The following is a 12,277-nucleotide window of genomic DNA, read 5'->3' on the forward strand; positions in this document are numbered from 1 at the left end:
CACCCTGTGGCCCCTGAGCACTTCTTGAAAAATTGCAACTGCTCTGTAAAAACCTGGTCAGCTGGCACTTCAAGTGTCTCTTGTACCCTTTTTTCAGAATTGTGTGCCATTCCCACAAGAGATGCCATCTGCTCCTCATGAAATTTGTATCTGGGGTTGCTCTGATGCCACCTCACACAATTCTACCCACCCACCACCCCTCACCCCCCCATTGCCTCTCAAGTCATCCACAACGGGGCCGGAAAACCCTGGCCTTTGTGCTTACAGTGTATGTCTTTGAATCTGTTGATACTGATGTCTGAGCCTATTTGAATGTAAACTGTGTGAGTTTGTGGGTGTCATTTTACAGTATGTATTTTGAGTGAACACAAAAAATGGTAGCAAGGTTAGGTTATTTGGTCCTTCGGGCCTGCTCTACCATTCAAAAGATCATGGCTGATCTGATTGTGGCCTCAACTCCACTTTCCTGTTTGCCCCCTATAACCCTTGACTCCTTTGTAGATCAAAAATTTGTCTAACTCAGCTTTGAATATATCCAATGACCCAGCCTCTGGGGAAGAAAATTCCAAGATTAATGTCCCTCTGAGTGAAGAAATTCCTCCTCATCTCCATCTTAAGTCGGAGTCCCCTTATTTTGAAACTGTGCCTCCAAGTACTCGGGTCCCCCACGAGGGGAAACATCCTCTCAGCATCAACCCTGTCAAGCCCCCTCAGAATCTTATATGTTTCAATATGATCACCTCTTATTCTTCTGAACTCCAATGAGTATAGGCCTAAGTGCTCAACCTTTCATCCTAAAACAACCCCTTCACTTGGTGCACTAGTTCACGAGTACACTAAATGCAGTCTCCATAATGACCTGTACAATTGTAACAAGACTTCCCTGCTTTTATACTCCATCCCCTTGCAATAAAGGCCAACATCCATTTGCCTTCCTTATTACTTGCTGTACCTGCATGCTAATTTTTTGTGGTTCATGCAAGACACCCAAATCCCTCTCCATGCCCACATTTTGTAGTCTGTCTCCATTTAAATATTATCCTGATTTTCTATTCTTCCTACCAAAGTGGACAAACTTACATTTTCCCACAATATATTCCATCTGCAAAAATTTTGACCACTCAGGTAGCCTATCTATATCCCTTTGCAGACTCTTTGTATCCTCACAACTTACTTTCCAACCTATTTTTGTATCGTCAGCAATTTTGGCTACAATGCACTCAGTCCCTTCATCCAAGTCATTAATGTAGATTGTAAATATTGAATGTTGATGCAAAAGCAAAATCAGAAATAAAAGCAGAAAATCCTGGAACTACTCGGCAGGTCAGTCAGCGCCTGTGTAGAGAAAATTGAGGGCCAGAACTCCTGAGGAGTGGCAATCACTGTTGGATTGTCACTCCTCACCTTTTCACTTTCCTCAGTTGGGAGCTGCACATTTCTTGCACAACCTTCCAACCTGGTCCTGGTGAGAAATATGCAGCATGCCTGGCTCCTGAGTTCCTGCAGTGCTAGTCGGGGGTGAGTGGTGGGTGGCTAGTCAGGGGATAGGTGGGGGTAGTCGGGGTTGGGGGGGGGGGGGGGGGTGGTGGAGATGGGGGTGGGGGTACCCTGTGGGGATTAGTCATGGGGGTGGGAGGATGGAAGGCGAATTGGAGGGTAGTTGAGGGTTCCGGTTGGCAGGGGTGGGGGGAGGAGGGGGATGGAAGGGTATTCGTTGTGGGGGGGGGGGGGGGGGGGGCAGGGGGGGGGTGGGGGGAGCGGTTTGGGGTGGGGCAGTGGTCAGTACTATAGTTAACCAGGAGTTAGAAGTGGTTTTAATCCTTCTAAATTTTCCTGGTAACTATTCTGCTAAGAGAGTCCTAACCATCCGAAATCTCTGATTTAAATTGGAATATTGGGTACTTCCCAGCTCAGGGTAATTGTCCATCGGAAGTTTAAGCGTCGCAGGCAATTCCCGTGCAGACCTTGCATGGGGACTTCCAAGGGGTCCCCCAGTACCTCCGGGGTACGACTCCCTGGAGAGCGGAAGTCCTGAGTCAGAGTTAACGTTTCAAGTTTGATGAAAGGTCATGGACCTGAAAGGTTAACTCTGTTTTACTCCCCTGCTTGATCCGATGAGTAGTTCCAACATTTTCTGTTTTTGCGCCTTTTGAGTGTTTGTGTTGTCTTTCCATTTTTGTACCGTGTGTGAATCTGGGCATGTATATTTGTACCGTATATCTTTTAAGTATATTGTTTGCCTGTTCGTCAATTTTTGTGTTGTTTGGCTTTGTGTGTGTGTGCTTACTTTACTTAATTGTTTGCGTAACTAAGTGTTGTGTTCCTTAAGTTTGTGCCACCAGTCACCATGGTTGGCAGCCGCGTTTTAACATCCCCAGCCCCTACACTGCCAGCTCCTACCCGCTGGCAGGTTGACAGATCAGATTCTCGGGGGAGATGGGGGAGTGGCTAGACGATTCGGAAGGAAGTGTTCTGCAACCAACCCAGTGTCAGAGAGAGAAAAATAAAGTTCTGGAAAGTGACTGTGACCTAGAAAAGAAGAAACGAAAGCAGTGCAGTCCGCTTGGGAATTTGGAATAGAAATTTTCAGCAAGTTCACTAACTGTTGCAAGGGGAACGGAGTGAATTGGTAAGTTTGTCGCAATAAATTGCCCAGACAGAAGTCGAATCAGCCTTCCAGCAGGTAACTGGTCCTTTATCGGCATCCTGGTGCCTGGGTATCTTTCTCTAATTTTACTTAGATTAGCCCAGGCTGGACTCGCCCCTCGCTCCTTTTTTGTGTCGAGTCTGGAAACAGCTCAAAACATTTCCAAACTCGGGGTTTGTGGGATAGCGGGGGGAGGCGGGGGGTGCACGAAGTGACTCGGAGGGGGCTGGGACTCCCCTTCATTCTCTCAAATCAGGTCAGTGACTTGGATCCAAATTGTGAACCTTCATCCCCTCCACACACTGGAATTACCCTGGGAGTCTCCAGGAATTGGAAGATCAATCACCTGGACATTGCTGGGCGCAACACAGGAAAGAGAGAGAGAAAAACACGGGCATCAGAATAATGCCTGTTATTGATTCATTTTCTTTCAACTTTACTTCATTCGATATAAAAACATTGGAGATGGTGGGGGTGAGGTGGAAAGGCTCGAATGCTTAAAGAGTTTGCGTGGTTAATTTACAGATGGGAAGGGGGAAGACTGGGTGAGGCAGCTGGAGGTAGGAGGTCAAATGATGAAAGATTATGTGCTACCTATGCACGGACGAGCAGACGGTTGAGTTTTCAGGAGAGTCTTGTGCCTGCCAGCTTTGAAAGAAGGTGCCTGAGATGAAAAAAAGGTCAAAGTTTCAACATCATAAAGAGCTGCTACTCCTTCAGTCCTTCACTAAAACACCTGAGCATATTGATGGTCCAATGTTGACGCTATTTTGTTCTGAAGCATGTGCTCAGCATCCGTTGTTTAGAGTTTTAAGTGCCAGGTCCGAGTTAGAGTCGGAGACTGAGGACGGATCGGACTTACTTACCTGGATAATTACCCAGGAAATGTTAGACAGAAAAATCCAAATCTAACTCTTGGGTAAAGATACAACTGACCACCCCAGTTCTCACCTCAACCCCACGACTAGCCTCCAAATCCCCGACTCCCCCTGCCCCTGACCCAGTCTGAGCTGACCTTACCAGCCACCTCTCTCCCAGACCCCAAACTGTGCTCCACCGACTCCCCCAAGTGGCCCCTGGACACCTTGACCATCCCTTGTCCTGACCTAACCCGACCTCACCATCCTACCCAACTGTCACCCTATGCCTTCACCCACATTACCCCCTCACTGACTTACCCACCATACCCCCTTACCCACTTACTTTACCCACCCTACCCCATACCCATTTACCCACCCTACCCCCTTACCCACTTATCTTATGCACCCTACCCCCTTACACACTTAACGTTCTCCATAGCTTTTCAAAGAAGCTTGTCGATGACACTAAGTTAGAAAACACAGTCAGTTGTGTAGTTAAGCACAGCATGTTACAAAGGGGCATTGACAAAGCAAATGAGGGGACATAAACTATGGTAGATGTGATTCAGTGTGGGGATGTGTGAGGTAATCCACTTTGTATCTGACTGAGATAAAGCAGAATAATTCCTTAAATGGGGAGAAACTTGGAGCTATGTAAAAGCAAAGGGATTTTCATATCCACGTACACAAATTGCGAAAAGCTAGCAGAGTGATATAAAAAATAATCTTAAAGTGTTAAATTATGAGAGCAGTTTAAAGTTAGATTGTATTCCCGTGAGTTTAGAAGGTTGATCTAACTGAGGTATTTAAAATGATAAAGGGATTTGGTAATATAGATACAGAGAAACTATTTCCTCTGGTGAGGGAATTTGAAACAAGGAGGCATGATTTAAAATTAGAGCTGTGCCATTTAGCAGTAAAGTTCAGGTGCACTTTTCTCACACAAAGGTGAGTGGAAATCTGAAACTTTCTCCCCCAAAGGCTCTGAGTGCTGGGTCAATTGAAATTTTCAAAACTGAGGTCAACAGTTTTTTATTAGATGAATGTATCAGTTGTGTTGAAGTACTGAACAGCCATGATGTACTAGAATGGCAAAACAGGCTCAAGGGGCTGAATGGCCTACTCCTCCTCCCAAGTTCTTTCCACTTCAATACTGTGCCTGATGCCTCATTAAATTGAAATCCGTTTTAAAGAATTACAGTAAATTTTGTTATCTGGCACTTTACCAAGTGTAATTCTCTACTAACCAGAATAAGAACATAAGAAATAGAAACAGGAGTAGACCATTCGGTCCCTCGAGCCCGCCTTGCCATTCAACAAGACCATGGCTGATCTTCTTGTGTTTCGATTCCCCACCTCCCAACTCTTGGGTAACTATACAACTGATCCCCTGATCAACTGATCAACTAGTCACAATCCTACCAGTTACATTGACACTGCGCCCACTGATGCCCTTCAGGGAAACCCCCAGGATGTTTTGGAGGTGGGGAGGGCATTTTATTTTTAGGGGATGTACAGGCACCTGCACTATGGGTACATCTGTCAACTATCAGGAATGATGTTGGCCTCTTTCCCAAAGACCATTCATTCTATCATCCCCGCAGCCCCAATGTAAGGAGGCCAATATAAATATAAATTTCTACATCTTCAAGGATCCAGACTACGTTCTTTGCTTAGATCACCCAGTGGTCACACTTATGGAGGCTGATATATCTGATCTGACTTGGCCCACCAGCCTCCAAACTTTTGCTAGGTCCCTTATGAGGTAAAATGGGGACAGCGAGCGTTGGGTCTCCCTCTCAGACTTGGCTGGGTTTGTAAAGGATGAGTGGAGGTTCCACCCCTCACAAGGCCAAGTGGGATTTCCCATTTGAGGTCTGGAGTCAGGGTATTGACAGAGGAGTTCTTCTGGTGTCTCTGTCAACATTTATCCCTCAACCAACACCTAAAACAGATCATCTGGTCACTACCTTCTGATGGGACCATGCTGATTACACATTAGCTGCCATGTTTTCCCACATTACAACAGTGAAAACACCTCAAATGTACTTAATTAACTGTAAAGCACTTTGTGACAGCCTGAAGCCGTGAAGGATACTACTCAAATACAGGCTCTTTCTTTCACACATGAAGAATGCCCTCTTGGCGAAGGTACTGAAGAGTGCCTGATTCCCACAAGGAAAATCAGGGTTGGGAGTAGAGAAGTAGGAAGAATTGCAATTATATAGCTCCATTCGCAACCTCAGGTCATCCCAAAGTGCTTTGCAGTCAATTAAGTACTTTTTAAGTACAGTCACTGTTGCAATGTGCACCAGTAGTTCCCAAATGTTTTGAGGACCTTTTTTCAAATGGATTGGGAATCAGATTCCCTATCTAAATTGTAATACTTAATGTAAGACATCAGTTTAAACTTACAGCATGCGGTCTAACTCCAGACTAGTTTGAAGTCCTTGACCGGCTGCTTTAGATGTTCTGTATTTTGGAAGAGATATTTTCCTGCTGTCTCAGCTGCCATGGCCAAATCTTTTTTTGCTTATTTTGTTTTTCCATCACTCATGTCAAATGGCAAGATTTCATGGGAAAAAAAACTTTAAAGAAAAAAGTCCCTAACTTTTCTTTGGTTCACTAACAGGACGATTGGATGAGGATCATGTCAGTCATTAGCAGCATGTTTGTGAGCTTTTGAAAAATTCTTGCATGAGTGTCAAGGAGTCATAGAGTTATACAGCACAGAAGCAGGCCCTTTGGCCCATCATGTCTGTGCCGACCATCAAGCACATATCTATTCTAAACCCATTTCCAGCACTTGGCCCATTGCCCTGTATGCTATGGCATTTCAAGTGCTCATCTAAACACTCCTTAAATGTTGTGAGGGTTCCTGCCTCTATGATGAGGCTTGGAAGTGAGGAGACACTTGTGGGAGTGATGGGCAGTCACTGGTTTGCTCACAATTGTTAGCAATAACTAAGAGGCTCGCAAATGTGCTGCTCATGACTGACGCGATCTTCATCCAATCACCACATGATGTCGCCAACCATTGCTTCCACTTATTTCACAGATTCCCTGGAAAGTCTTCATGGCCCCCATGGGAGTTTGAGATCCCAAGTTTGAGAATCACTGATGTAGATAAATGCAGCATCGAATTTGCACCCAACTAGTTGCCTGAAACAACAATGAGTTAAATGGCCAGATAATGATGTTTGTTAAGGGATTGGCCAGGTCATTATAAAAAAGGACATTATACAAAAAAAAAAGAGAACACCATGGAAATGGAAAAATCATCAAACCATTTTTGGGGACTTGTTTTGAGGGAGAAAAGTGTTCGCAAACCGATTGGGCCACTTTCCATGCAATGACATAATGCAAAAGTGATGCAGCACATTTTAACCACTCTCTGGGCAAACAAGTTTCTCCTGCATTCCTTGTTTTATTTTTTAGCGAATTTCTTATATTTATTGCCCATAGTTTTGGATTTCTCCATAAGTGGGCACATCTTCTCCACGTCTACCTTATCAAACCTTTTCATAATTTTAAAGACAATGACAACAACAACTTGTATTTATATAGCAGCTTTAACATAATAAAACATTACATGATGCTTCAGAGGAGCATTATAAAGCAAAATTTAATTCCGTGCCACATAAGTAGATATTAGGACAGATGGCTAAAATCTTGGTCAAAATGTTAGGTTTTAAGGAGCATCTTAAAAGAGGAAAATAAGCAGAAAATCGGAGAGCTTTAAGGATGAAATTTTGGAACAAGAAAAGAGAAGACTGACCTGATAGAGTTTAAGCAACACCTCAATTTTAAAATTCTGATACGTGTTTTCTAGTTCATCTATTTGAAGCATGTTTTGCCCCTCCCCACATCCGCCATGTTTTCAGCTGCCTGGGGCCCCAAGTTCCAAAATTCTGTCCCTAAACCTCTCTGCCTTTCTTTTAAGATGTTCCTTAAACTTACCACTTTGAACAAACATTTAACCATCTGTCCTAGTATCTCCTTATATGGCTCGGAGTTAACTTTTGCTTTGTAACACTTCTGTGAAACGTCATAGGTTTTTTTATTACATTAAAGGTGCAATATAAATATAAGTTGTTGTTGTTGGTGTCTTTAAAATTATGTCAAGGTTTGATAAGATAAACGTGGAGAAGTTGTGTCCACTTCTCGGGGAATCCAAAAGTAGGGGCCAAAAATATAAGGCAGTCACTAAAAAAAAATCAAATAAGGAATTAAGAGAAACTTCTTTGTCCAGAGAGTGGTTAGAATGTGGAACTCACTATCACATGGAAGCGAACAGTAGAGATGCAATTAAGGGAAAGCAGATTAATTATTTGAGCAGAAAAAAAAATAGAAAGCAATGCTGAGATGAAGTAGGGTGGAAGGAGGCTTGTGTGGAACATAAACACTGGCACAGACCAATTGGGCTGAATGGTCTGTTTCTGTAAATTCTTTGTAATTTTATGTAACATTGACTTTTTAGCTATGTATTGAGATCTCCTTCTTAGGCAGTCCCTTGGGATCGAGGATGACTTGCTTCCACTCCAGTTCAATGGGTTCTGAGATGGCTGAAAAGCTCAATGCATGATCTGCAGACTCTGCCACATTTGGGGCAGGTGGTGCTTGACAGAATGGGTAGATAGGTTGTTTGGAGGATTGTGCACTCTCTCCAGCGCCTTGATTTCACCTCTGCACGTTCCTGACAAACTGTCTCAATATGTTTGGTGCTCTCCCGAATGAGCCTTCTTTAAGTTGGTCGGTCACAAGCCAGGATCTCCCATGAATCAGCGGGTATGTTTGACCTCTTCAGAGATGCATTGAGGAAATTCCTAAAGTGTTTCCACTGTATTCTAGGGAGTCTCCTGCTGCGACCAAGTTCAGAGTAGAGCAAATGCTGTTGGAGCCTGGTGTCAGGCATACAAACGACATTGTTAGCAAGAGGCAAATGAATGATGAGCTTCACAAATGAAGGGAAGATCTTGCAGCTGCCCCATGAATTCCAACCTGTTTATGTTAGAGTCACTCATTGTCTATCACCAACTATGAGCTTCAGAAAGAAGATTCAAAATGACCTTCTGATGTCTACCACTATGACAATTGCTAACTCTCCAGGGCGTGACCATAATAGAGCCCTTTGAAGTGGTCAGATAGTCAGGAATCTTGATAACTTAGTTACAGCTGAGAGCTTGTATCCCAGTTGTTTCACTGTCTGCGAAGCATGCACTTGGGATTAATTCCTGCTGCTCTAAAATTAGGGATTGTGTTACCTGCTCTATTATGAACCTAATTATCAACCAATGTCATGAAGTCCATTTTATGCTTAGAATTTGTTACTGAATAAAGCCCAAGTCAGTACACTCCCATCGTCTTTCCAGTGCAGGGAGAATGTGATTATTTTACCCTGTATAGAAGTAAAAAGACTTATATTTAAACAATACCATATCTCACAAAATCACTTCACACACTGAATTATTTAAAATGTCTTGAATGTTACATAGGTGAGTATGTCAGCTACTTTGCACACAGCAAGACCCCACAAACAGCAAAGAGATGAATAATCAGTTAATCTGATTTTTGAGGTTGTTGATTGACAGAGGAATGGCAGCCGGGGCACTGGAAGAACTCCTTGCCTTTCTTGGAATAGTGCCATGGGATCGTTAATACTCACATGAACCAATGACACAGACAGACAGGACCTCATCTTAACACTTTGTACAATGCACAGTTACTGCACACACCACTGAAGTACCAGCATAGACAATGAGCTGGAACTACTGAAATGGCAATCAAATCCAAAATGTCCTTACTTAAAGAGAAGAAACAAAGAAAGAGCCTATGTATATATATAGTACCTTTCACAATGTCAGGATGTCTCTGGCTAATTAAGTATTTTTGAAGTCTAGTTACTATTACATGGGTTTAAGCATATGTTATGAACTAAGTATAGTTTAAGAAAGCTGTATTTGTAGTTGTAGGTGTTAGGAATTAAGTTATAGCATAAATGTTTAAGTTTTAGCTTTAAATTTAAGTAAGTTACATGTTTTATTTGTGGGTTAAAGGGGTGAAACCTGGGTCTAGTTTCACATTAAAGAATGTTGCCTGCAAATCTATGGGTTTGTTTGTATACCTGCATTCTATTGAGGTTTTATGACTCTTTAAGTAGAAAAACTGGCTGTTGCCTAGCAATGGGGGGCCCACAGACACAGAGAAACAGAAAGCAGTTTGAGTTCAGTTTGTGATTGTGCTCTAAGGTGAAGGAAACATTTTAAATTTCTCTCTAGCTGGGCATACTAGCAGATTGCTGAGAGAAATAAGTCTAAGAATCTTAAATGAATTGCTAAAGTTAAAGTAACAGTGAATACCGATTGAGTTCTGGATCTCAAGGGACATACCAAGTTGTCAGTAGTCTACTGGGAGATGGAACTGCAGGAAGCAGGTCCTAAAGGAAAAGGGAAAGGCCCCAAGAAGACCTTTAAGTTAAGTCAAAGCACAAGGACAGGAATCGGAACAAGATCCTGTTTAGTGAAAGTGAAAGTAAGGAGCAGAGGAAAAGGCTCTGAATTAAAGAGAGAAAGCTGAAGCATGCAGAGTTAGAAGCCAGAAAATCCAAGGAGACATCCAAAAGTTGGTGACTCCTTACTATGGACATGTGAAGCAGTGGTGTCTTGTTGGCATGGCTGAGTATCTGAGAGAGAGTGTGTGGAAGGCAAAGCTTGAGTGTATGTGACGATCCAGGGGAGTGGAACCGTGAAAGGAGAGTTCGAAATCCTGGAGGTGGACCCTTGAGGAAGGCATCGGAGAGAAAGCATTGTTTAAGAGAAGATCCCAAAATGGGTTCTTCGTGAGTGGAGATTGGAAACTCTCGTGTTAAACACGGAGTTCAGTGAGGCTGGTTGTCTCACGGTATGACAAGTGTCTGGGGGGAGTTGATGGGAGATCCATAGCATCCATTTGGGGTGGCATCTGTCACTTGGTTTCAGAGTGTGATGTGCCTGCCCACAGGTCATCTATTGGTTTACATGGACTGTGTACTTACTGTGAACATCAGAGTATAAGATAGTTTTTGTAATATGTGTTATCCTTACAAATCTGAATATATCTATAAAGATATAGGTGTGGGTGAAGGAGTATTGTAAAATAGTTCATCTTTTCTTGTTATATAAATGTTTTATTCTTTTGTTAGAAGTTCATCAGCTGACTCCTGTGGCTCTGTTCACTAGCCACTCTCTATGTTTCTAAACAAAAAATAAAAGTTAGGATCTGTCAAGCCTGGTTCCACCCTGGGATCTGATTTGTCCAGCAGTAACATCAGCTGGAATCATATAGAAGTAGGCTATTCAGCCCTCAGGCCGGCACCACCATTTGACCAGATCATTGCTGATCCGCACCTCAACTTCACTTCCGTACGTTAGATCCATATCCCTTGTACCCTTACCTAACAAAGGTCTTTTGATCTCAGTCTCAAAAGCTCCAATTGCCCCAGTGTCTACAGCATTTTGAGGGAGAGAATACAGATTTCCACCACCTCTTATGTGAAAAAATGTTTCTTGATTTCACTCTTGAATGGCCTAGCTCTAATTTTAAGATTATGATCCCTTATTTTTGTTCCCCTCACCAAAGAAATAGTTTCCCTGTATCTACCCTGTCAAATCCTTCTAACATTTTAACCTCAATTAGATCACCACCTCGATCTTCTATGCTCAAGGAAATACAATCCAGTATAAAGTTTAGCTCATAATTTAACATTCTAAACATTGGTTTCATGTTATGATCTAAGAAACACAGTAGCCCATTTGTGCACAGCAAGGTCCCACAAACAGAAATGAAATAAATGACCTGACCATCTCTGTTTAGGCGTTGGTTCAGGAATAAATGTTGACTAGGATACAGGGAGAACATTTTGCTCTTCTTTGAATATTGCCAAGGGATTGTAACCAAGAGGGCAAAGGGAGGCCTCAGTTTAATGTATTACTTGAAAGATAGCATCTCTGATGGTGCAGCCCTGTCTACCACAGCACTGAAATGTCATTCTAAGCTTTGTGTTCAAGTCTGTGGAGTGGAACCTGAATCCATGACCTTCTCACTCAAAATCAAGAGTGCAGCAATGAGCCAAGGCTGATAGAAACTGGGCTGAGTGTATGGACAGGCTTCGGTTTCCAGCTCCTGCCCCATAGTATGGTACAATATAAAAACAAGTCATGACCCAACACCTCTGTGTCAAAGATTTGTTTTTCCCACAGGAGCTACCTGGCCTGTTCCTATTTTCCTGTTCGCCCTCTGTACCTTTGAGCCCTTGATGGGCAGGGTTAACATTATATGTTGTTTTTAACCACTTTTCTCCAGTACCTTGTCTGAGTGGCAATTATCTGTTAAACATGAGTACTTAATAAATCTTGACAGATTGTTTGACTGTGACAAGAGTTTGATCTTGCCCTCAGCCAGGGTCCTCACACAGGCACTGTCAAACAGGGTCACTCGACATAGTGATTAGGAGCAAGCAACTCTGGCTAGTTATTGCACTCTGCTTGAGATTGTTTAACTCAGCACAGATGGGGGAATTGAACTCAGGACCCTCTTTATGTGTGCCATATACATTATCAAATCACTGGATCAGCTCACCAAAAATCTTTTGAACTTCAAGTAAAGTGGTCCTCGGGTTAACCTAGTGCCTCCAACAAAGGCATACATTCCACAATTGCCCTTCCTGATTAGAAGAGAATATCACTAATACGCAAGTTGGCCCAAACAAGGCAAAATATATTGAAATCATGAG

At 42.9% G+C, this 12,277-nt stretch overlaps 1 protein-coding gene across 4 annotated transcripts in view; it reads left to right on the plus strand.

Annotated features, from left to right (window-relative positions):
- Positions 1–2,491: 2,491 nt before the first annotated feature.
- The window catches only part of LOC144681919 (mixed lineage kinase domain-like protein), a 46,168-nt gene continuing 36,382 nt past the window's right edge, over positions 2,492–12,277 (plus strand). For 2 of the 4 annotated variants that reach the window (XM_078544079.1, XM_078544082.1), the window contains exon 1: positions 4,757–4,877. In XM_078544079.1, coding sequence (XP_078400205.1) covers positions 4,832–4,877 — 46 coding nt within the window. In that variant the 5' untranslated portion in view covers positions 4,757–4,831. Of the gene's footprint in view, positions 2,684–4,756; positions 4,878–12,277 lie in introns of those variants that run through there. The other 2 variants (XM_078544080.1, XM_078544081.1) reach the window with 2 other exon arrangements.

Source organism: Cetorhinus maximus, chromosome 6 (assembly GCF_964194155.1).
Source record: "Cetorhinus maximus chromosome 6, sCetMax3.hap1.1, whole genome shotgun sequence".
NCBI lineage: Eukaryota > Metazoa > Chordata > Chondrichthyes > Lamniformes > Cetorhinidae > Cetorhinus > Cetorhinus maximus.